This window comes from Baudoinia panamericana, assembly GCF_000338955.1.
Source record: "Baudoinia panamericana UAMH 10762 unplaced genomic scaffold BAUCOscaffold_5, whole genome shotgun sequence".
Classification (NCBI taxonomy): Eukaryota; Fungi; Ascomycota; class Dothideomycetes; order Mycosphaerellales; family Teratosphaeriaceae; genus Baudoinia; species Baudoinia panamericana.
The window spans coordinates 893,375-912,825 of record NW_006911261.1 but is presented as its reverse complement, the minus strand read 5'-3'; the positions used below and the strand labels follow the sequence as shown (position 1 = coordinate 912,825).

Below are 19,451 nucleotides of genomic sequence, written 5' to 3'. Positions count from 1 at the left end.
ACGATTGCTGCTCGCTTGTTGCTGACAACAACCTCTGCACCACGTCCTGAACACTCCGTCTCTCATCCTCTGACTCGTTAATATCATTGTGAAGGAGGATCTTCTTCGATCTGTGCGACCGTAATTGAGAGCAATAACATGACAATTGTTGCATCAACGCCGCACCTCGGAGCCTGTTTTGAGCCTAGTCGCGAGCCTGAAATTCGCGCATGAGGGCGGTTGACTTCTTCGCGACTTCTCTCCAACCACCACCGACATTCCTCCCAGTTCCAACAACATCACAACGATGGCAGCCGACGAGAACGGCGTGCCATCGCCGCCAATTAATGGCACTCCAAAGCCAGAGCGTCCAGCTCCGATCACGAAGAGATCGACGTTGTCGAAGTTGGGCCGCATGTTCTCGCAGAAGGATAGCAATGCCGAGAGCCGCTTGTCAGGACAAGATCGCGTTGCCCGCAACGTTCCCGAGACCGCGGTCGAAGAGGTCGAAGAGCCACTGTCAGCAACTTCACCGACTGCATCACAACGCCCGTCGAACCCAACCCGTCAGTCGTCACGTAACGGCGTTCCCACCGTTGCGTCCTCCTTACGAAATGGATCCAACAGCCATCAGGACACTCCCACTGCTCCGCCAGGCCGCTTCTGGACCGACGAGGACGGAGAGCATCACCACTTCCTCAAGCATGCTAAGCGTCAGGAGAAGCTCAGAGACATCCTTCGTACCTTCCTTAGCGGCAAGGAGCGGGAAAACCACGAGGAACAGCCACTCTCTCTCATGAACTCATGGTTAGATCAGGTTCGCACCGAGAAGAATAAGATGGCTGCGGACAAGTCTGGTGGGCCTAACGCTACTGCCACGCTTGTCCAGAAGTACGGCAAGTGCCAAGAAATCGTGGGCAAGGGTGCGTTCGGCATTGTGCGCATCGCCCACAAGCCTGACCCGAACGATGCAAAGCATGAGCAGCTCTACGCCGTCAAAGAATTTCGTCGTCGTCCGAATGAAGACAGCAAGAAGTACGGCAAGCGGCTGAACTCGGAGTTCTGCATCTCGTCGTCCCTCCGCCACCCGAACGTTATTCACACCCTGGACTTGCTGAGCGACGCCAAGGGCGACTTCTGCGAGGTCATGGAGTATTGCGCTGGAGGTGACCTCTACACCTTGGTGATGGTGGCTCACAAGCTCGACGTCATCGAAGCCGACTGCTTCTTCTTGCAGCTGATGCGTGGCGTGGAGTACATCCACGAGATGGGTGTCGCTCACCGCGATCTGAAGCCCGAGAATCTACTACTCACCACTCACGGCGCTTTGAAAATTAGTGATTTCGGCAACGGAGAGTGCTTCCGCATGGCATGGGAGACCGAGCCTCACCTGACGCAAGGCCTTTGTGGTTCCGCTCCTTATATAGCACCTGAGGAGTATATCGAAAAGGAGTTCGACCCGCGTGCCGTCGATGTCTGGGCTTGCGGTGTTATCTACATGGCAATGCGTACCGGGCGTCACTTATGGACGCAAGCGAAATCCGGCGAGGAATTCTACGAGAACTATCTAAAGGCTCGTCGCTCCGAGGAGGGTTTTCAGCCCATCGAGTCGCTCCACAGGGTCAGTTCATCCTCTACTTCACTTGCTGACGTTCTGGCTGTGCTAATCCCCCTCATAGGCTCGATGCCGCAACGTCATCTACTCAATCCTTGACCCCGTCGCTTCTCGTCGGATCACTGCGTCACAGGTCCTTAAGAGTGAATGGGGCAAGAACATCCACGTTTGCAAGGCCGGCGAGGAGGGTTTGTAAGCCGGACTTTTGCGGCGACCACGGCGACATCCTCGACGATTCGACAAATCAGTGCAGTGCATTCTTGGGGTGATGATCAACAGCATTCTCAGCGTTTAGCAGGGCGTTACGGCATGATGAACCGTTCACTCACTGAGCCAGCATGGGTGAAGAAGCGACGGCACTGCAATGTACGGCAGTGATCATTGATACCGCGGCGATATACCGCAGCATGTGATACGTGTACATACGAGTTACGAAGTCAAGATGCCTGAAGTTCCTTGACGCCTGTACCCTAGGACAGATGTGCACATGAATGAACTGGAATGACTTCTCGTGGCCCCGCACTCGCGGATTTGCTGCAGATTACGGTGTTGAAAGGTGATCTTACAGATGTGTTGGAGAATTATCTAGAAAAGCTCTACGAGCGATGATGGCCACAATATGATGCTATTCTCGCCATGCTTACATCCCGTTGCTGTTGAAGGTACAGCCATAACCTACCAGCTCCCGGTAGTCTCCCCGTCGTCATATCGCTGTGCCGTAACTTTCCATACCAAATACTTCATTCCACCGCCACAAGCTTTCCCATAGGCTCCACCAGAGCTGTGCAAGCATATATGTTTGTAGGTCAGCAGCATGCATAGCCAGTGGAGTCGACTCGTGTGTAAGCCTGCAGTCTCGCTGCAAGTAATGGCCGTTGCCGCTTGCCTTAGGCAGCACGCATCGGCAGGTAAATTGGTCCTCTCACTTCCATCTCCTCCGCAGCTGCAATTAAAGTTCATGCTGCGGTCAAATGCTCGGAAGAAGCATCGCAAGAGCTGTGGCTACCGCTGGATAGTACCTGCATGACACGGACTGCTACGTAGGTCAAGATCTGAGCGGACAAGTCGATGATGGACCTTACCAGGGTTTCAGAGCAGCCGCGAGCCTGGCTTTATCGCCATGGCGCACGCATCATTCAGATACGCTCGCGAGACGGCTCCTGAGGGATTGAAAGACCATAAGAAGGCGCTTCAGCTGCATGCCTTGTTGGAAAAGCGTGGTGTCATTATACGTGGTTTGGGCGGCGGAGGAGCTGAGATGCCGGCGGGCTTGAGAAGCGGCGCCCTGCTTTCGCGCTCACACCCTCATGCCCGTGCAGTTATGGAGCACATAAGAGCAGATAGGATCTAAAACGGTAGAAGCAGCTTTGCTGGACCTGTGCCGGCTGCCGCGTCAACACTTCATGCGTGCGATACTCCGGTAGGTCGGCCATGTGTAAGCGCTGTGGCGGCTTCTCCAGGCTTTCTGCCTGGCGGGCGACCCTCCTCCCTCGGATCGTGTGTAGGTGCAGATGTCGCATTGTACAGGCCATGTCCAAGACGAGGCGAGCGGGCCCGCTCACACAGACCAGCTTTGTGCCCTCACCAAGTTGCGGCCTGTTCTGCAGCTGTGCGCCGATCACGACCGTACGGCGCGCCCGCTGCCCTACTTCATCCGCGAACGGACAAGACCCTTGCCTGACCCTGTGGAGGTGCGAATTCAGCGCAGCGGCAGCCATGGCTTTCGCGATGCCATGCCACAAGCTTCAATAGAGCGACCAACCGGTCTCAGCTCCATCGAGAAGCCTTCGCACTGCGTGCCGAGTTGCCTCTCGCGAGTGACGACTTGGCCACCAGGGTCTCGTGCAAGGCTTCCTCCTCCGCCGCAAGCGAGGCGCAGCCACTCATATGCTGCTACATGCTCGGCATAACGGCTATGTGGAGCTCGTGCGCAACATGAGAACCTGCATATGTCCTAGAAGATCGTAGCAGTGTACAGAGTGAAGTAACACGGTTCACTGTACGCCCAGAGCCGGAAAGGGCGTGGTGCACTTAAGCTTAGCTGAGCGCCACAAATGCCGCAAGACGGCACCTGCAATGGACCGAAGGGCTATGGCTGAGCGGACGAAGAGCATTTTGCAGTGTTAGAACAGAACGCTCAACCTTCCTACCGTGGCAGCAATGGGCGTGAGCTGATTCCATAGCGGCGGGTGGCCGCACGCTGCGGCTGACGTCCATGGACTGCTTGGCAGAGAGTGCCAGCGAGCAAGAAGGCTGCGGCTCTTTACAGACACTCCAGTTGGCCACGCGTAGAGGGGGTACTGGATCATCCTGCCGATCACCTACTCCCACGACGGCCATTTCGTGTTAAGCTGCTCCCGCAGCGATAGGTCCATCAACATGCCTTCTCGCTCCGGATTTCAAGAGGACCAGAGCACGGAGTTTTCTGCGAACCTTTCGGGTTGGCCACAGAGCAGTGGTGCGGCTCCGTACTGCAGGTCACCTCTTTCCGAGGACGCACACTCGTCTTGAGCTGCTCCCGCAGCCATAGGTCCGTCAGCGTCTGCTCTCGGTCGTGGGTGGAAGGCGGACCGGAGCGCGAGGTGTTGTAACGCCACTGATATCTCGACTGTCGGAGCTGAGAATGTTGCCACTATTGCTATTATAGCACTCGTTCGCCCTGTTACATGGGTGGGATACCTGTCGTTGCACACGGCTGGCAAGTCTTCAGGCCGCATTTTGTGCACTGGTAGATATACCAGTGTGGCCCCGAGTCGCAGACTTGGCACTTCCAGACAATTAGGGTGGTGTTGGACTTCGCAATCTTGAAGGTGTGGTGGCAGTTGCTGGGCTCCGCCATGGCTGTTGATCGTTCTGATGATTGGAGGTTGTTATGTCATTGGAATGCGTCCAACAGTCCGAAAGTCCTTCCTCGAAGCTGACTCCTCGACAGCCTGGAACAATGTTCTCTTGGCACAGAACCACCTTTCTCGTCGTAATTGTGCCTAACGCAGTCCTTCAATGCTACGACAATCGCCTATGCAAAGCCATACGACGCAAGAGGACGTCCTAACCAGCGCATGAGATAGGCATACATCCTACACCGAGTCCAGCAGTTTGGTGGACACCGAAAGATGTACTGCAGGCAGGTCAAGCGCTTGTCACAACAAAAGTGTTACTGATGGTCCAGCACATCCATTCTCGAACAACTTCTGCACTCGTTGCACAATACAGACACATTTGGTAGAGCACAAAACCGTATGCTACGTGGTCTACGTTCTTTGCTACAACCTTGAGCATACGAGGCCTTTCATCAATCACACAAGTTTCCTGAGAGGACCTCAACCGGCGCCACTACACCGCATCGTACCTCGCGTCCGCGTAAGAAGAGCCATGTGCTACAATGGAGACACGTAGGCCTTCGGCCACGAGTAGGAGTCTGGCATCATGGCACACCACCTTCGTTTTCATTACTACCGATACCCTGGCGGTGTCTCTCCTGTTGACAGCTGCTCGATGCTTCGCCTATGCTCCCAGCCACGAAGCAGGAGTGTTGCACTGGGAAACGGGGACGTGCCTTCACATTATACGCTACGATCCTGGCACAGCTTGCATTGCCAGGCTTGTTGTCGCCGTCACTGACGCCAGCGCGGTATGCTCGTTGCAGCCAATTGGCGCCTCTCATGGCTTGCGGGTCCCACAGTACGATCGCTCTCCTGCAGCCAGAACGGCGCCCGTCCGTTGCTACTCTTGGATCTGTGCCAGAGCTGTGCTCACCCTCGCCACCATAGATGCCTCTGCGTATACTACGTTTGCCCGTACTAGCCTCCGCTCTCCGATGCCGTACTGCGCATAGAGCTTAAGAGCATACTGTCGTTGTGACATGAGCGCGAACGATGCTTTTACGGTCGGTCATCGCAGGATTCCCGACCCCGCCGCTACCATCAAAGCGATCCTAGGCGGTTTTCGACGGCATGGCAGTCGTTCTAACCGAGATATGTTCTGCCATAGTTCTGTGGTGACGGACCACAGAATGCTGCTAGTCTAGTGAACGCGGCGCAAACTGCGCTCGAGGCACTAAAGCTCGCAACGTTGTTGAGCTCACCGCCGCCATCGTAGTAAATGCTCCCATTATCACTACGGGCTTATAGCGGCCGCCCTCTCACAATAACACTGTCTGGTCATATTACCGTGGGTCGATGTCATGGACACCGCAGGGCCTTGAGGATACAGACATTATCAACGCTATTCCCCACCCTCTCGAAGTCATACTGGTCGATTGGGTCTTGCAACGTTGCGTCAGTCATGCTAACCTAGTATACAAGCGTCAGCGCTACGGTGTCGGGAGGAGCGGACCCGACGGCAGATGGGTTGCGCGGAAGTTGACGATCCGATATTCCTCGCTATTGTGCGTAACTTTACAGTGTTCCAGCGGACTCAATGTTGAAATGCTGTGCGTCAAACCCCATTGCTATACACCCTTCTAAACCGTTCGACATATGGAAGAAGCTTATGTGTGGAATTCACGGAACTGCTGGGCTCAACAGCGCCATGATGAGTACTCTGGCAGCTATCAACAGGCAACAGGGCGTGGAGGACGGTATGGCGATCTCACGTTTATCCACCGTCAAATGTCGCTATCGCTGTCAAAGAGCCATAACGGACTTTGGTGTGATGGAGGAGGGTGTTGGATGTTACTGTCCGGAGTCGTCCCAGACCGCTGGGCATACAATGTCTTTGTCATCGCATATTACCTTTTGTGACACTGTACCGACATCGGAAGGCCGTCTGGAAGCTGGCTGCACTCGCTGCAACATCTAAAGACGCCATGGCTAAAATCCACATCTGCAATCCATACCATCTTATGGACGACTGGCCATCTTGGTGAGAATGTTTGCGGCTGCGTCCGCCTCAGCCTTCTCACGAGCCTCCCGAGCTTCTCGCGCCTCTTGAGCGATGGCATCCAGCTCGCTTTGAGTTAGCAGACGTCCCCTTTGTTGCAGCTCTCGCAACGCCGCCGCCAGGACACCAGGAGGGACGCCGTGGTTCTTGACGAGATCTCCACCAGTCTCGACGCGTGGCTGCGGTTGCTTGGGCTCAGCGGTATTCTCTGGTGTATGAAGTCAGCAACGACGTTCACCAACGGCTGTGCAAGCGCTGTTTAGCAATGGTTCGTGATCCGACACTTACCATCGATCTCGTTGTCAATGGGCTCGCTGTGACTCTCTCTGGCATCTTCCAACGCGATACCCGCTGCCGTCAGGACCCTTCTCTGCTCACGCCTGAGCTTGTCGAGGCGTTCTCGGACAGCCTCGGGTGTTGGCTGCTCTGCACGATAGTTAGCGACAAGTCACAATCAAGTGTGAGTGGTCAACTTACCATCAAACCAACCCGCAATGACCGTGAACTCCTTGTCACTAATCTCGCGGCCCATGGCAAAGAGCAGGAGGTTTTTGTCAGTCTCTGCCGTCCACTTGATCTGGTTTGCCGTTATCAGAAGAGTAGAAGACAACGCAAACCGCTGCAGCAACGTACCTTCCGCGTATTCGGCTGACTGTTGCTGTCCATTTCGAGTGGCCTGGATGGATATAGATATGGTTTCAGTACGATGTTGAAGCTTATACTGTCAAGGAAAACCGAGTCGAGGCCGATGTGTTTGAGAGAAGTTGTGGAAGAGCAAGAGATTTGAAATTCTGGAATGGTGCTTGTGGAAATGTCACGTCAAACGGTCTTGTGATTGTTGCAGTCTCTCTCTGATCCGTGTGAATGGCCGGACGATGAGCACGAGCCCCGCCGCGCCTGTACAACACGAGACACGACAAGAGCAACTTTCGGCGGCTAGCCACGGCCACTGGCTATGAGAGTGGACCGAGCGGCAGGTACGTGAAGTTTGTCCAGACAAGGAAGGCACTGGAACGGCCGAGGTCGGGAGGCTTGGTACGCTCAAGCGAACAACACACTTCCTGCGACCTGCCACACAAGGGAAAGATTTATCATACACCTTTCCAAAGCGACAAGAACCAGGCTTTCTTTACAAAGAGGCTAGAGCAACCAATAGACCACCGCCATCAGCGCGACTTTTGAATTTCCAGCAAATACCGACCGGACGCTCGGTACAGATGGATATCCACAGTAAGGAAGACTCGGACCATGGACAACACAGATTGAACGATAGTCCTATACAGCTTCTAGCTCAAGGCCCGAAAGCACTATGAGCTCTCCATATCGCTTGCAGAAACTTCGAGATTCTGCGCTCAGACGGTCAATATGCATCGCCCTAATTGCGATCTACCAGTACCACCCAGGTCTCCTATTGCTTCTCCAGCCTCGACGCCTGAAGACGAGGTAACCTTGCTGGTGATCTTAACAAAATAGCATGCTGACCATAGCTCACGCGGCCGTATGCTCAAGGACGGTGGGAGGTCGATTTTTGGCCATTGTTCCCGGGCCTTTAGGATCGAGGATACATATTAACCACGAGCCATAGTTTACGCCATCTCTGCGGCATGAGTTCTTCTCGACATGAAGATTGCGTCGCGCGCTACCCTCGCTTCTGGGAATGTGTATATGCAATGCCGGAGTCGGAACTATACTACGCTTACTCTGCTAACATATGTTCCTCATTCCAGCCCCATTCGTCCACCAAGCTCCGCGCGGTGACCTCCGTAGAGCAGCCTGTGTCCTTCTCGATAGCTCTGACAACGTCCAGAACTACCTTCCGTTCTTCATCCGCTTCTAAGCAGCCACCAGCAACGTACAATGGTAAGAGCATCTCAACCCTGACCGCCGGATGAGGCCTGCCGAGCGCCACACCAACGATCTCCCTTGCATGCTTGATGGCCAGAGGCGAGACTTCACGATACGCTTTTAACCTGCTGTTGCAACCATTGCTGGTGGCAGGCTTGTTCATTAGCAGCAGTATCCGAGCAAAGTGATATAACTGCATCGAAGCTGCACACTGGTCGATGCTGAAGAACACCTCCGTAAGCTGCGAGCCAGTCATGCCTCCACGATGGGATCGCATCTGCAGTGGGTAGCGGATTTGTGCACAAGGCTGGAAAGTTTCGGGTAGGTTGCTGTACCATGCATCTAATTGTGCGGTCAGCAGATCCCACGTTGCTTGAGCGTCGGCGGGTGTTAGTTTTTGGTCCTGCGCCAGGTAATTGGTAACCCGCAGAACAAGCCACAGCAGAGTGTGGGCCACAATCTGTGCGGTCTGCCGGCAATTGTTGGAACCCTCTTTGATAGCACTGACATCGGCATACAGTGTTCCGTCATCTCGGACCTCGAGACCGCAGCTGCGCCAGAGCGGTAGCTCTTCTGTGTCAAGATATGTCTTCGAGCGGTTGATGTAAGATGCTTGGTAGTCCGCGCGTACGAAGTTCCAGAACGAAGCTTTCCGGCCAACGGTGATTGATGGCACTATCTGTAGCTGATCCTGCTGAGCGGCGCTGATAGCCGACAGCAGCGACTTTAAGCCCGCTAGATGTCTACAACCGATTAGCGGCAGGTGCAGCGAAGAGGCCACGGATACTCACGAAAGCCAGCCCATCTCTCTGTTGTCCAAACACTCGTACAACGAGAAGAGACTGACCGCCACTAGCAGGTCGTCCGAATTGGCCAAGGACAATGACATTTGGGTGCTGGGACTTGATGGTGCGCTGAGACTGCCGGAGATAGCATCCAGGTATAAGCGCGAGAACGCAATAGCTTTATCGTAGTAATTTGCGGCTTTATAGAACCAATCGATTTCGATAGTGCCGTCAATGATCTCCATCATAGCCGGTCTCTGGCACTGAACGCCCACGAAAGGCTTGACACCCTTGACTCGACCCAGCTGCTTCGCAGCAACAGCGGCTATAGCGTTGCGCAGAAGAGCGTCTCGCAAAGCTTTCAAGGGCACCAAATGGCCGAAGTGTTTGTCTTGATCAAAGAGATCCATCCTAGCACCGTCAGCAGCTCCTCAGGTGAGTGAACGGAAGTAGACAGCTCATACCACGGACCCAGTGCCTCAGTGAAGTGCCGGATAAGGTATGCCATTTCATGCTCACGTTCGTCAGCAATAAGAGCGCTGGTCTTTGCCTGTCCCTCTGGAGGCCACATGTTTCTACGAATGCTCAGTTAGACATGTGTGGTGGGCGCACGCTTCACCGTCACTTACCCATTAATGAGCATCCCAATGCCAGACATGGGCGTTGCGGTCGCAGTCTCTATACTTGGCTGATACTCACGGCGATCAACTTCATCCACGATAGGAGCGTTCGGAATGAATCCGCAGGAGTTGTTGCCGGATCCATAGAACTCATCAGGCTCGAGATTGAACCATGCCGGATCGAACAAAGTGTCGTTTAAGGGGCCGTCATACTGCGGATCGGGTTGTAGGTCCGGCAGGCGAAAGTTTGTATCCAGCAGAAGCGCCGGGTGTGTGACCGAGGCCAGAGAGGGGAGAGCGGCCAGTGACTGTGGCACCTCGGTTATGTTGGTGGTGACATAGGGCATAGGAGCTATATCGTCGTCGCCTCCAGTCAATGCTTGGCCAGGAGATGGCGGGCTCTCCGGAAGCGTCGGCTGGCTAGCAACATGGCGACTTAGCGGGCTCGAAGCAAACGATATAGTAGACTTGCCATTGAACGAGGCACCGCTGATCGCCTTTGATGGGTCAGAGGGAGTCTTTGTGTCGGACGGTCACGATACATACATTGTCCGCATTCGTCTCGCCACTCGGTCGACCTAGAGGCGAGGCTTGGTACTTCTTGCGGAGGCTGACAGTCTCATCGACGAACTTGCGCTTTTTGTCGTAACCAGGACATGGCTTCCCAAGCTTTTCGCAGCGCAGACATGCTGGGATCGTTTTGTCGCACTTCCCTCCGAGGTCAGCCATACTGACTATAAAAGGCTCTGATGTGGAAGCATAGGCATACCTTTACGCGACGCTCTCGACAGCGATCACAAGCTCTCTCGGTATGTTGTGAATTCATGGCGCAGCCATACGCGGGCACCTTGGCTGCGCAAGCCAATGTCGAAGCTCCCGCCTTGAGTAATGGGCGGCGAATGGACGATTAAATGCCAGGGTATTGAAGCTGTACCAGGCCGGTGCTCCAGCGCAACATCTAGTAGTGTATATGGTGGTACGGACCTAGCCACGGTACCACTTACAGTGGAGTCGTAAGTTCGCGAGTCATTTCCAGAGATGTTTGAGCGAGTAGGTACGAGGGTGCTGACTGATGGTCGTCCAGCCATAGGGCTGAAGGCGCCACCGGGGAACATTGCTCGGTCCGGAGAGCGCTGTCGTTATGATCTAGCGCTGCCAGATAACGTGCGATGATCGCAGGCGTCGCGTGCTTCATACAGGCCTCACATCGTAATACATATCTGGTCAAGCTGCTCTGTGATCCTGCGATAGACACCCTCGAATGTTTGCAGCACGTTCATGCGGAATGCAAGTGTAGCAACACTGCGGACAATCCACAACCATGAAAATACAAAGGGTAAGGCGACAGTATTCCGCAGCAAGAGTCTTTGCTAATTATGCCAAGATTTTCATCTATCCTGTAAAGTCATTGCGACCGGTTGAAGTCACGCAGACCGAGATCACGAATGAAGGCTTGCGCTTCGACAGGCAGTATGTGCTCGTCAAGCCACCGACGGATTCGCAACCACTAGCGGAACACATCACCATTAAGTGGCGCTTCGATCTTGGTCTCTTCCATACGGCCATCGATCGGTCGTGGTCGAAGTTGACTATCACACATGCCCAAGCACGGGAGAACCGGACGTTTACCGTCCCACTTTCGCCTTCGCCATTGGCCTTGATTAATGCGCCCGTACACGAGGTCAGCATATTCGGCACTAAAGCACCAGGTATCGATATGGGCGATGCCGTCGCGAACTATTTCAGCTACCATCTCAATATGCCTACCAGACTGCTCTACATTGGTGGCAAAGGCCAACGAGAGATCCCAGGCTTGGCCTACGCCCCGAAGCATTACCGCGCACTCTCCATTTCTGTCAACGACACGCTGCAGCCGCAAAGGATTCGCTTCGCAGATGCAGCACCCTTACTCATCACCTCCACCGCCTCGGAGAACGACGCTCGCGCAAGGCTCCCTCGTACCGCGCAGGACGAAGATGTCATAGTACGATTCAGGCCTAATATTCATGTCGACGTTGGCAATGAAGCCGGCCCATACGACGAGGACAGCTGGGGCATGCTGATCATACACTCGCAGACCGATCCGGATCAGGAAGTTTCAGTTCGCTGTTTGTTTCGCACCGTCCGCTGCCTGAGCCTAAATGCAGACCTGACGAAGGGTGGCATGATTGCAACGAACAGGCAACTATATGGACTGTTGGCGAAAGACAGGCGCACTAACGAGCAGTTTCCGCACAAACCTGTCTTCGGGCAGTATGCATGTGCTGGACCGAGTGGCGCCATTCTCCGTGTTGGAGACGAGGTCGAAGTGACAGAAAGGGTCAGTCGCTCGAACACGCCCATTATACCGGCGTCGCCAGACCATGATACAAGAATTGGCTGATAGCTCAAGATCTCCACGGATCATGATTAAACCGGCAGGCTGTGGCGGTGCTTGTAAGCCGGGTCACCCGAACCGGACAAACACAACACAAAGCGAATCTCATTTTCGCATCGGCATATCTTACGCGGCTTTTATCAGGCCTATCATACATAGTCATCATGGCAACGCAACCAGGTGATATGAAGTCTGGAAAGACGAACGGAGGCGCTGAAAAGAGCGAGGTCGAGAATGTGGTCCAAGCTCGAGCGGCCGATCCGCAATCGCGCCCGCGCAGGAAGCGCGCGAAGAACGCCTCACGAGAACAACCACCGAGCGCGGAAAACACGGTGGCGGCGCACGACGAGAAGCAAGACGGGAAGCGTCGCAAGTCACTGCTCGGTGCGCCCATGACAGCAGTCCGCACGCTGCCGCTCCTTGTCTGCAGCATTGGTAATCCAGGATCTACCTACGCCAACACGCTGCATAGCGCAGGTCATACTGTTGTCAATCACTTAGCGGCACATCTTCGCTATAGCAGCTTCCACAAAGAGCGTGAGCTTGGCAATGGCCTTGTCGGCAGGCCTGCGATGAGCGGCAGCATGGGGGACTGGACCCTATGGATGAGCACATCGTATATGAACGAGTCCGGCAAAGGTGTAAGAGCTGCATTCACAGCCTGGTCAAAGCACATCCCGTTTGGCGAGGAAGGCAGACTTGTCGTGATCCATGACGAGCTGGAGAAGCCACTGGGTGCTGTCAGCGTGCGCACCGCTCAAGGAGCTAGCGCCAAAGGTCATAATGGGTTGAAGAGCATCCTCTCGGCCATGAACGGCACGCCTTTTGCCCGCATCGGTATCGGCATTGGCCGGCCTGCAAGTCGGGAAAGCGATGAGGTCGCTCGGTATGTTCTGAAGAAGACGACGCCGGCGGAGAAAGCTAAGCTTGAGAACTGCATTGAGGAGGTCATCACGAAGCTTCGTCAACTCGAGAGAGCATAAGGAAGGCAGTGCGCTACCGCGCCTACATCGTGCGTCAGCTTGAACGCCAAGGAGACGCTAAGCATGCCATCTGATCGGCCATTGGCAGTCGCTTTAAAGTTCCTTCCTACTCATCAATACAATGTACCGAGTATGTTTGTGGTAACGAGCATATCGGAGAAAACCCGGCGTCAATGCTCCGTTCCGGTATGCCTATGTGCCGCGGCTTTATGGAGGGCGCTGCTGTTAGTTCCGAGGGGCACTTCTCCATGCTAACAACCAAATCAGCAATCGCAAGCGTACCATAAGGCGACGAAGTTCATGATACAGCGTCCATTTAAACGCTCGACGCGATGGCTGCAAAGTGTGAACAATGCTGAGCATTGTCACGTGATTGGTACCACATTGCAGCGAAAGTTTCGGCATGCCGAATCGCTGAAGAGAGTTACTGGGGAACGCACTGGTGCGCGCTTCCGTATCCGGCTTCCCGGCAATGCCCTAACGCATTCTCTGGACGGAGCATAAGCATGAGATTGATATCCACTCGTTCCCTTGCAAGCATACCTCACTGATCGCTTACACTTGGATGCCCCGGAGCCTGGTCTACACCAGGTCTCCACTATACAGCCAGTGGTACACGTTTCTGCAACCTTGTTCTCATTGCGTTGGGTCCATTTTCGCCGACACGATCGAGCTCTTGCAGATGTTATCGGATCACTCGCAACTTTCCTGGCACGTAAGGCTCAGTTTGCACGCATTATACCCACAGCAACCAGAATCCCACGGCTGGTAGGGGTTGGCATACAAATGCCCTTAACATGTCACATGTAACAACGACGTCAACAGTGGCGGTTGGACAGTTTTAAGCACAACCTCAAAATGATACCCGAGTCCGCTCCTATCAAGCGTTGCGTCTTCCTCCTCTACCCTTTCGCAGACTGTCGCTTTCGTACAAGGTGTAACAAACCGGTATGCTACACTCCCTTGTCAGTGCCGGCCTGATTGGCCTGGCATCGTTGTCTCTAGGTGTCGATGCCTTACCAAGTAGAAGAGCGGCATCCGCCGAATCTGCGTTTGAAAGGGTGGCACAGCGAGGCCTTCAAGATCGACCAACGGTCTCCTCCACCACGCAGGCGGCGAGCTTTGAAGTCAAGACATTCTACAGCACTGTCTACCGCTCCAGCACAAGCGTTTACGGCGGTACCTACACGAGTACCGTTGTCATTGGTGGGAAAACGTACACCGTCATTGGTGAATACACACCATCAACCACATCCTCTTCGCGAAGTTCGACTACGACATGGCGTGCAGGCGCTGACAAACCGCCTACCACTTCCTCTTCCATCAAGTCTACACAAGCTGTCGGCTATACTGTCGTAACCGTTAGGAAGGGAGAGTCATCGACTTCAGCAAAGACTCGCTCATCCATCAGCTCATTACGCAGCTCCACCTCTCAGGAGTTAGGCAGAACCACCATGACCACAACCGTGCCTCTGAAGACAATCACCACAATCGCTGAACGCTCCTCACTTATCACGTCATCTGCCACTTCACAACCAGGCCGACACAGCGAGACGTCATCAAGCCAGCGGTCGACTTCGACCTCGTTGAGTACCTCCACCGTTCGATCATCCAGCCAGCCGGTGGACAAGACCACTCTCATAACGACCATGCCTGTGGAAACCAGGACCATTACCGCAGAGGTTCCATCAGCCTCCTCGTCAAGGTCGACCTCGAGCATGTCCAGCGGCAGCGGAGGTGAGCGCACAAGCAGCCGCTCGGGCTCAACCGCATCCACGTCCTCTACAGGCGTGAGCACGACAAGGGCCACCGCCACGACCAGTGTTCTATCCACGACAACGACCCCTGAGGCTCGCATGTCTTCTATCTCGACCTCGACCACCAGCCGCGCAGGGGAGACGACCATTACACGCCAGAGTCAGTCAACAGGCCGGACTGTCAGCCCCACAAGATCTTCGCCAGCCGCTTCGAGCACGGCAATATCAGGGCGCTCTTGCGCGCAGTTGGCCGCTCAGAACACCACGTACACAGACATAAACGGCAACGTCTACACCGTGAAGTGCACGTATGATTACCTTGACAGCGATTTCGCCTCAACGAGCGTGAACTCTTTCGAAGACTGTTTTGCTGGGTGCGACAAGGCAACCGGCTGCGTTGGCTTCACCTACCTCGGCGGAAGTGGCGGCGGTACCTGCTACTTCAAATCTGCACTTATGGGCGGCGGTCCCTCGAAAAGTATGTCAGACGCAGCTGTGTTAGTTTCATTCCCTAAGGCTGGCTCCGGCTCTGCTTCCACCGCTGCATCATCGACAACCTCAACAGCACCGTCAGCCACCAGCACCTCGGCGACGAGTTGCAGCAATATCCAGGCTCAAGGCCCTACGTTCACAGACGCGAACAACCGCACTTACGAGGTCACATGCTCTTACGACTACGCGGGTAACGATATTGGCATGAGCCCGACGGGCAGCTTCCGCGATTGCTTCACCTACTGCGACTCGACGCCAAGATGCGTTGCGTTTTCATACCTCGGCAGTGAGACATATGGCACTTGCTACCTGAAGAGTTCCGCGAGCAGCGGCGCTCCATCCGTTGCCAATGCCGCGCAACTGGTTGGAGGAGCTTCAAGCTCGTCGTCTTCCGGCGCTGCAGTTGCAACTCGCTCGACCAGTGCCACCACTCCCTCTGCCTCAGCTACCTCGCCCACCAACTGCGCTGCGATTGCACCCAGTGGCATAACCAGGTACAAAGACACCTTAGGCGTACAATACGAGGTCGCCTGCCAGCACGACATCCCTGGAGCAGACTTGACTACGGTCCAGGAACCGAACTTCCTGGGCTGCTTTGCCGCTTGCGACCTTAACGCACAGTGCACTGGGTTTAGCTGGCTACCCGGCAACGGCTTCGGATATTGCTACCTCAAGCAAAACGGGAATTCGTTCAGCGGCCAATCCACCGCCGACGCTGCCTATATTGTCAGTCGTGGAAACAACACGGGACTACCTACAATCACCCCAAGTCCCTCCGTCAGCTCAGTCTCGGTCTTGCCCTCTCCGACCGCCACTTCTGCTGGCTCTTGCGCCAGTATTGGTGACAGGATCCACAAAGATGCGGCAAGCCGCACATATATTGTTACATGCGGTGTAGATCACAACGGTGGTGATCTATCAAATGCACAGTCTCTTACCGGCACCTTTTCGGGATGCTTCGCACTCTGCGACGTCACGCCTAAGTGCATTGGTTTCGCGTATCTGGGAACAACGTGCTACCTCAAGCAGACCATCACGGACGCTCAAGTGAACCCTAATGTTGACTATGCTTACACCAACGCCTCCTCTGTACCGAGCAGTACACCCTCGTCTAGTCTTAGCACCCCTCAGGTCCCACTAATAAGCACTACCGGCACGCTCAGCCTTAGCATCCCAACTATCTCATTGGGGAGCGCAAGTGCAACCACGACACATTCCAGGTCCTCGAGCGCTACATCAGAGACGGTCCTGTCACCCAGCACCTCTAGTGGACCAAGCCAGAACACGCTCAGTCAACATACCACGTCGTCTGCCAGAAGCACCATAACATCCCAGCCTGGAAGCTCGACTATCACTGCTGCCCCGACCTACAGCACTGTCAGTGGAGTTTACTTAAATGGGAACAACAACCGCCAAGCCTACGCCTACAACTACGCCCAAGGCAGGTACGTCGTAGTGCAGAACGGCAACAAAGAAGTAGACATTCCGTACGGTTCCACTACCGTGGTGGAAGGTCACACCTTGAGCGCCTACCCTAATGGCCAAGGTCTGGTGGTCGACCAAGTGAAGACCTACAGCTTTACCTCCCTCTACACAACAGAGTTCCCTAGCACCACGCAAGAGGCCGCGCGCACATCAACGGTTGCTCGGCCGGGCACCACATCGGTAGGCCTCTCTCCTGTAGCGACTGAGAGCTTCAGAAACCCAGGACCGCTGCCTGTCAGTCAAGGCTCGTCCTCGTTCACGATGGAGCAGTCTACCCGCAAGACGACTACAATTGCGGCCACCTCGATAACGAAGAAGTCAACGACTGGTGCTCCCCAGCCCATCCCAACGGACAAGCCTGATGGGAAGGATAAGCCTGACGGCAAGGACAAGGACGACGACAAGGATGAGCATGACGCCAAGGACAAGCATGACGCCAAGGACAAGCACGACGGCAAGGACCAGCACGATGGGAAGGACAAGAGCGACGGGAAGGGGCATTCCGGACACCAAAAAGGCCCACAGCCGTACAAGCCCAAGGCCACGGTGACTGCGAGCAAAGTCATCTTCCCGGTGCCTGTGCCGACCGGTTCCAGTCAGAAGCAGTGTAACGATGCCTCACAAGGCGACCCTTTCAAAGTTGTCGCTTCCGTCATCTCGGGTGCCTCGATGTTCGATGGCATGACGCTCGAGGCGCCTCAAGCTGGTAAGTCACTAGCTGTAATGAAATGATGAGCGGTATTGACGTTTACAGGCACAACCAACAAGATTCCTACCCTTAGTACAAACAAAGGCAAAGCCGCGTCTTGCGTCAGCTCCGCGGACGGGAACTCCATTCTTGTCCTGCACAACACGTCAAACAAAGATCAGTGCAAGTTCACTGGTATGGGACTTGTCCCTACTGACGACGATGACGACAACATCTACGGTGACACCGTCTGGAGCTCAACCCACGGATCGGCCTGCGTGCGCAAGAAGGGAGATGATCTGGGTACGCAAGGGGTCAACTGGCTCGTCTGCAGCTCGAACGGTATCAACCAGCTGAAGTACGTTGATGGGGAGTCGGTAAATCAAGCAGACATGGCGCAGTGTGCCAGAATTGCGTTGAAGACTGTGAACGTGTTGTAATGGAGACGGCAACTCGACGTTAGGGTGTGGAAGCAAGCATCGTTGGTGGGAAGGGAAGAAAAGCGATAGTATTGCTACATGTGCCTGAACTACCTGGTAGGTAGGTACTTGATCTCGTGACTGTGAGTATTGCCCTTGCCATTGCCATGCTTTGTAAATGTCCGTGCGTTCCGTGAGCTTCCTTTTCGATGGCTATCAAGCACCTTCATCTGCCCGAGCAATCCGTGATACTGTTGCGCGACGTTCCGCAAGAGCTAAGAGTTCTATATAGGCAGCGTTACGACCAAGAGTGATAGGCAGGTACAGAGGGGATATTATCGCTTTCACCCGTCACCGTCCTCCCCCACTTCATTGACCCGCTGTCGCATCTCCTCCATAGCTTCTACTGTCCGAGTCGCGTCGAGCTTCCGACACCACGTATCGGCCGCGATGAAGATCGTACTCACCGGTGCCACCGGCCTTATCGGAAGTGAGGTGCTGGATCAGTGTATCGCCCACAACTACATTGAACGGTACGTGAATGCCCATTCGTAACCGTCAAAGACCACACTTGACAGCAATACAATGCAGCATATTCGTCATCACACGCAAACCGCTCGACCAGAAGTATTATGGAAAGGCTGCTAAAGGCAAAGTGACGGAGATCATCCACGACAACTTCGAAGAGTATCCAGAAGCGCTGCTTCGGCGGTTACGGGACGAAGGTGTTGAAGGGTGCATCTGGGCACTTGGTCGCAGATATGAGAACTTTAAGAGTAAGGAGGAGGTATGCCTTCGCACTGTACCCGATATAGAGAAGTGTGGTCTTCCCGATGTCAAGAACTGATCCGGACATTGTCGCAGGCCGAGAAGGTGACGATAACGTACCCTATGAAAGCGGCTGAAGCTTTCGCAAAAGAGCTGGCTACCGCTCTGAGCCCACAACGCATGCCAAAGGCCAAGTTTCCATTCAGATTTATCTTCCTTTCAGTATGGGGCGCCGAACAGGACCAGAATCGTGGCTTGTGGGCGTGGAGCGATTGGCGGAAGACAAAGGGTACGGTCACCTTGGTCAAAGCTGCTCTAATGGTGACCGGGCTAACAGCAGATCATTACAGGTGCCGCCGAGAAAGCACTCTTCGACATAGCAGATGACAGTGAAATCATACAAGGCCACAAGTGCTTCGAAGTGATTTCTCTGCGGCCAGGTGGTGTTATCGGCCGAGGTGATGCGATCGGTACAATCCTCTGGGAGGCTACTATACCGTCTATCGCCCTTGATCGCATCGCGAAATGCTGCATCAAAATTGCACTCATGGGTACGGGCGATGAGAAGAAGAGGATACTGGAGAACAAAGACTGCCTCGGAGATGACTGGGCTATGGTCAATACTCTGACGCTTTGAGAGAGCACAATTGCCACAGCTGCTGCTTGCTCTTCCCTCCGGTACGCTACTTTCCTGATACAGCACTTGTCGCCATGTCTTGCGGGTCTTCCAGGTGTTTCAAAGTTCCGGTCGTGGTTG

At 54.6% G+C, this 19,451-nt stretch overlaps 10 protein-coding genes across 10 annotated transcripts; 6 read left to right on the top strand and 4 right to left on the bottom strand.

Moving 5' to 3' along the window:
* Positions 1-394: 394 nt before the first annotated feature.
* Positions 395-1,790, top strand: BAUCODRAFT_68359 (uncharacterized protein; the record flags this gene model as incomplete). The annotated part of the gene is made up of 2 exons (XM_007677238.1): positions 395-1,600; positions 1,659-1,790. The coding sequence occupies 2 exons, from the start codon at positions 395-397 to the stop codon at positions 1,788-1,790; spliced, it is 1,338 nt and encodes a 445-aa protein (XP_007675428.1).
* A 735-nt stretch (positions 1,791-2,525) lies between these two features.
* Positions 2,526-3,652, bottom strand: BAUCODRAFT_446765 (uncharacterized protein). Its single transcript, XM_007677575.1, has one exon. It carries the CDS (start codon positions 3,310-3,312, stop codon positions 2,914-2,916), a length of 399 nt encoding a protein of 132 aa, XP_007675765.1. The 5' UTR covers positions 3,313-3,652; the 3' UTR covers positions 2,526-2,913.
* Positions 3,653-4,256: 604 nt separating this feature from the next.
* BAUCODRAFT_69184 (uncharacterized protein) lies at positions 4,257-4,433 on the bottom strand (the record flags this gene model as incomplete). The annotated part of the gene is made up of 1 exon (XM_007677310.1): positions 4,257-4,433. The coding sequence occupies one exon, from the start codon at positions 4,431-4,433 to the stop codon at positions 4,257-4,259; it is 177 nt and encodes a 58-aa protein (XP_007675500.1).
* A 210-nt stretch (positions 4,434-4,643) lies between these two features.
* On the top strand, positions 4,644-5,721 carry BAUCODRAFT_446763 (uncharacterized protein). The gene has a single exon (XM_007677574.1). It carries the CDS (start codon positions 4,977-4,979, stop codon positions 5,427-5,429), a length of 453 nt encoding a protein of 150 aa, XP_007675764.1. The 5' UTR covers positions 4,644-4,976; the 3' UTR covers positions 5,430-5,721.
* An 892-nt stretch (positions 5,722-6,613) lies between these two features.
* Positions 6,614-7,147, bottom strand: BAUCODRAFT_33058 (uncharacterized protein). The gene is made up of 3 exons (XM_007677051.1): positions 7,109-7,147; positions 6,764-7,052; positions 6,614-6,683 (listed from the first exon to the last, which is right to left on the bottom strand). Exons 1-2 carry the CDS (start codon positions 7,139-7,141, stop codon positions 6,930-6,932), a joined length of 156 nt encoding a protein of 51 aa, XP_007675241.1. The 5' UTR covers positions 7,142-7,147; the 3' UTR covers positions 6,614-6,683; positions 6,764-6,929.
* Positions 7,148-8,050: 903 nt separating this feature from the next.
* Positions 8,051-10,737, bottom strand: BAUCODRAFT_33056 (uncharacterized protein). The gene is made up of 6 exons (XM_007677050.1): positions 10,495-10,737; positions 10,257-10,433; positions 9,735-10,225; positions 9,570-9,680; positions 9,112-9,516; positions 8,051-9,063 (listed from the first exon to the last, which is right to left on the bottom strand). The coding sequence occupies exons 1-6, from the start codon at positions 10,549-10,551 to the stop codon at positions 8,172-8,174; spliced, it is 2,133 nt and encodes a 710-aa protein (XP_007675240.1). The 5' UTR covers positions 10,552-10,737; the 3' UTR covers positions 8,051-8,171.
* A 221-nt stretch (positions 10,738-10,958) lies between these two features.
* BAUCODRAFT_448661 (uncharacterized protein) lies at positions 10,959-12,222 on the top strand. Its single transcript, XM_007677573.1, has 2 exons — positions 10,959-11,061; positions 11,110-12,222. The coding sequence occupies exons 1-2, from the start codon at positions 11,047-11,049 to the stop codon at positions 12,106-12,108; spliced, it is 1,014 nt and encodes a 337-aa protein (XP_007675763.1). The 5' UTR covers positions 10,959-11,046; the 3' UTR covers positions 12,109-12,222.
* Positions 12,223-12,494: 272 nt separating this feature from the next.
* Positions 12,495-13,085, top strand: BAUCODRAFT_68226 (uncharacterized protein; the record flags this gene model as incomplete). The annotated part of the gene is made up of 1 exon (XM_007677223.1): positions 12,495-13,085. One exon carries the CDS (start codon positions 12,495-12,497, stop codon positions 13,083-13,085), a length of 591 nt encoding a protein of 196 aa, XP_007675413.1.
* Positions 13,086-13,946: 861 nt separating this feature from the next.
* On the top strand, positions 13,947-18,291 carry BAUCODRAFT_447548 (uncharacterized protein). The gene is made up of 3 exons (XM_007677572.1): positions 13,947-17,525; positions 17,574-18,069; positions 18,219-18,291. Exons 1-2 carry the CDS (start codon positions 14,036-14,038, stop codon positions 17,945-17,947), a joined length of 3,864 nt encoding a protein of 1,287 aa, XP_007675762.1. The 5' UTR covers positions 13,947-14,035; the 3' UTR covers positions 17,948-18,069; positions 18,219-18,291.
* Positions 18,292-18,376: 85 nt separating this feature from the next.
* Positions 18,377-19,081, top strand: BAUCODRAFT_68197 (uncharacterized protein; the record flags this gene model as incomplete). The annotated part of the gene is made up of 3 exons (XM_007677218.1): positions 18,377-18,459; positions 18,518-18,713; positions 18,791-19,081. The coding sequence occupies 3 exons, from the start codon at positions 18,377-18,379 to the stop codon at positions 19,079-19,081; spliced, it is 570 nt and encodes a 189-aa protein (XP_007675408.1).
* Positions 19,082-19,451: the final 370 nt, after the last annotated feature.

What these genes read in the sequence shown, in the direction of transcription:
- BAUCODRAFT_33058 (XM_007677051.1), bottom strand. Translation starts at nt 7,141, where the DNA reads ATGGACAGCAACAGTCAGCCGAATACGCGGAAG. An exon ending in GTCAGCCGAATACGCGGAAG is followed by an intron (nt 7,053 to 7,108) that starts GTACGTTGCTGC and finishes ACGGCAAACCAG; the next exon opens with ATCAAGTGGACGGCAGAGAC.
- BAUCODRAFT_33056 (XM_007677050.1), bottom strand. Translation starts at nt 10,551, where the DNA reads ATGAATTCACAACATACCGAGAGAGCTTGTGATCGCTGTCGAGAGCGT. An exon ending in ACAATGTATGTATCGTGACC is followed by an intron (nt 10,226 to 10,256) that starts GTCCGACACAAA and finishes TCTGACCCATCA; the next exon opens with AAGGCGATCAGCGGTGCCTC. An exon ending in AGAGAGATGGGCTGGCTTTC is followed by an intron (nt 9,064 to 9,111) that starts GTGAGTATCCGT and finishes AATCGGTTGTAG; the next exon opens with ACATCTAGCGGGCTTAAAGT.
- BAUCODRAFT_446765 (XM_007677575.1), bottom strand. Translation starts at nt 3,312, where the DNA reads ATGGCTGCCGCTGCGCTGAATTCGCACCTCCACAGGGTCAGGCAAGGG.
- BAUCODRAFT_447548 (XM_007677572.1), top strand. Translation starts at nt 14,036, where the DNA reads ATGCTACACTCCCTTGTCAGTGCCGGCCTGATTGGCCTGGCATCGTTG. An exon ending in GCTCGAGGCGCCTCAAGCTG is followed by an intron (nt 17,526 to 17,573) that starts GTAAGTCACTAG and finishes TGACGTTTACAG; the next exon opens with GCACAACCAACAAGATTCCT.
- BAUCODRAFT_446763 (XM_007677574.1), top strand. Translation starts at nt 4,977, where the DNA reads ATGGAGACACGTAGGCCTTCGGCCACGAGTAGGAGTCTGGCATCATGG.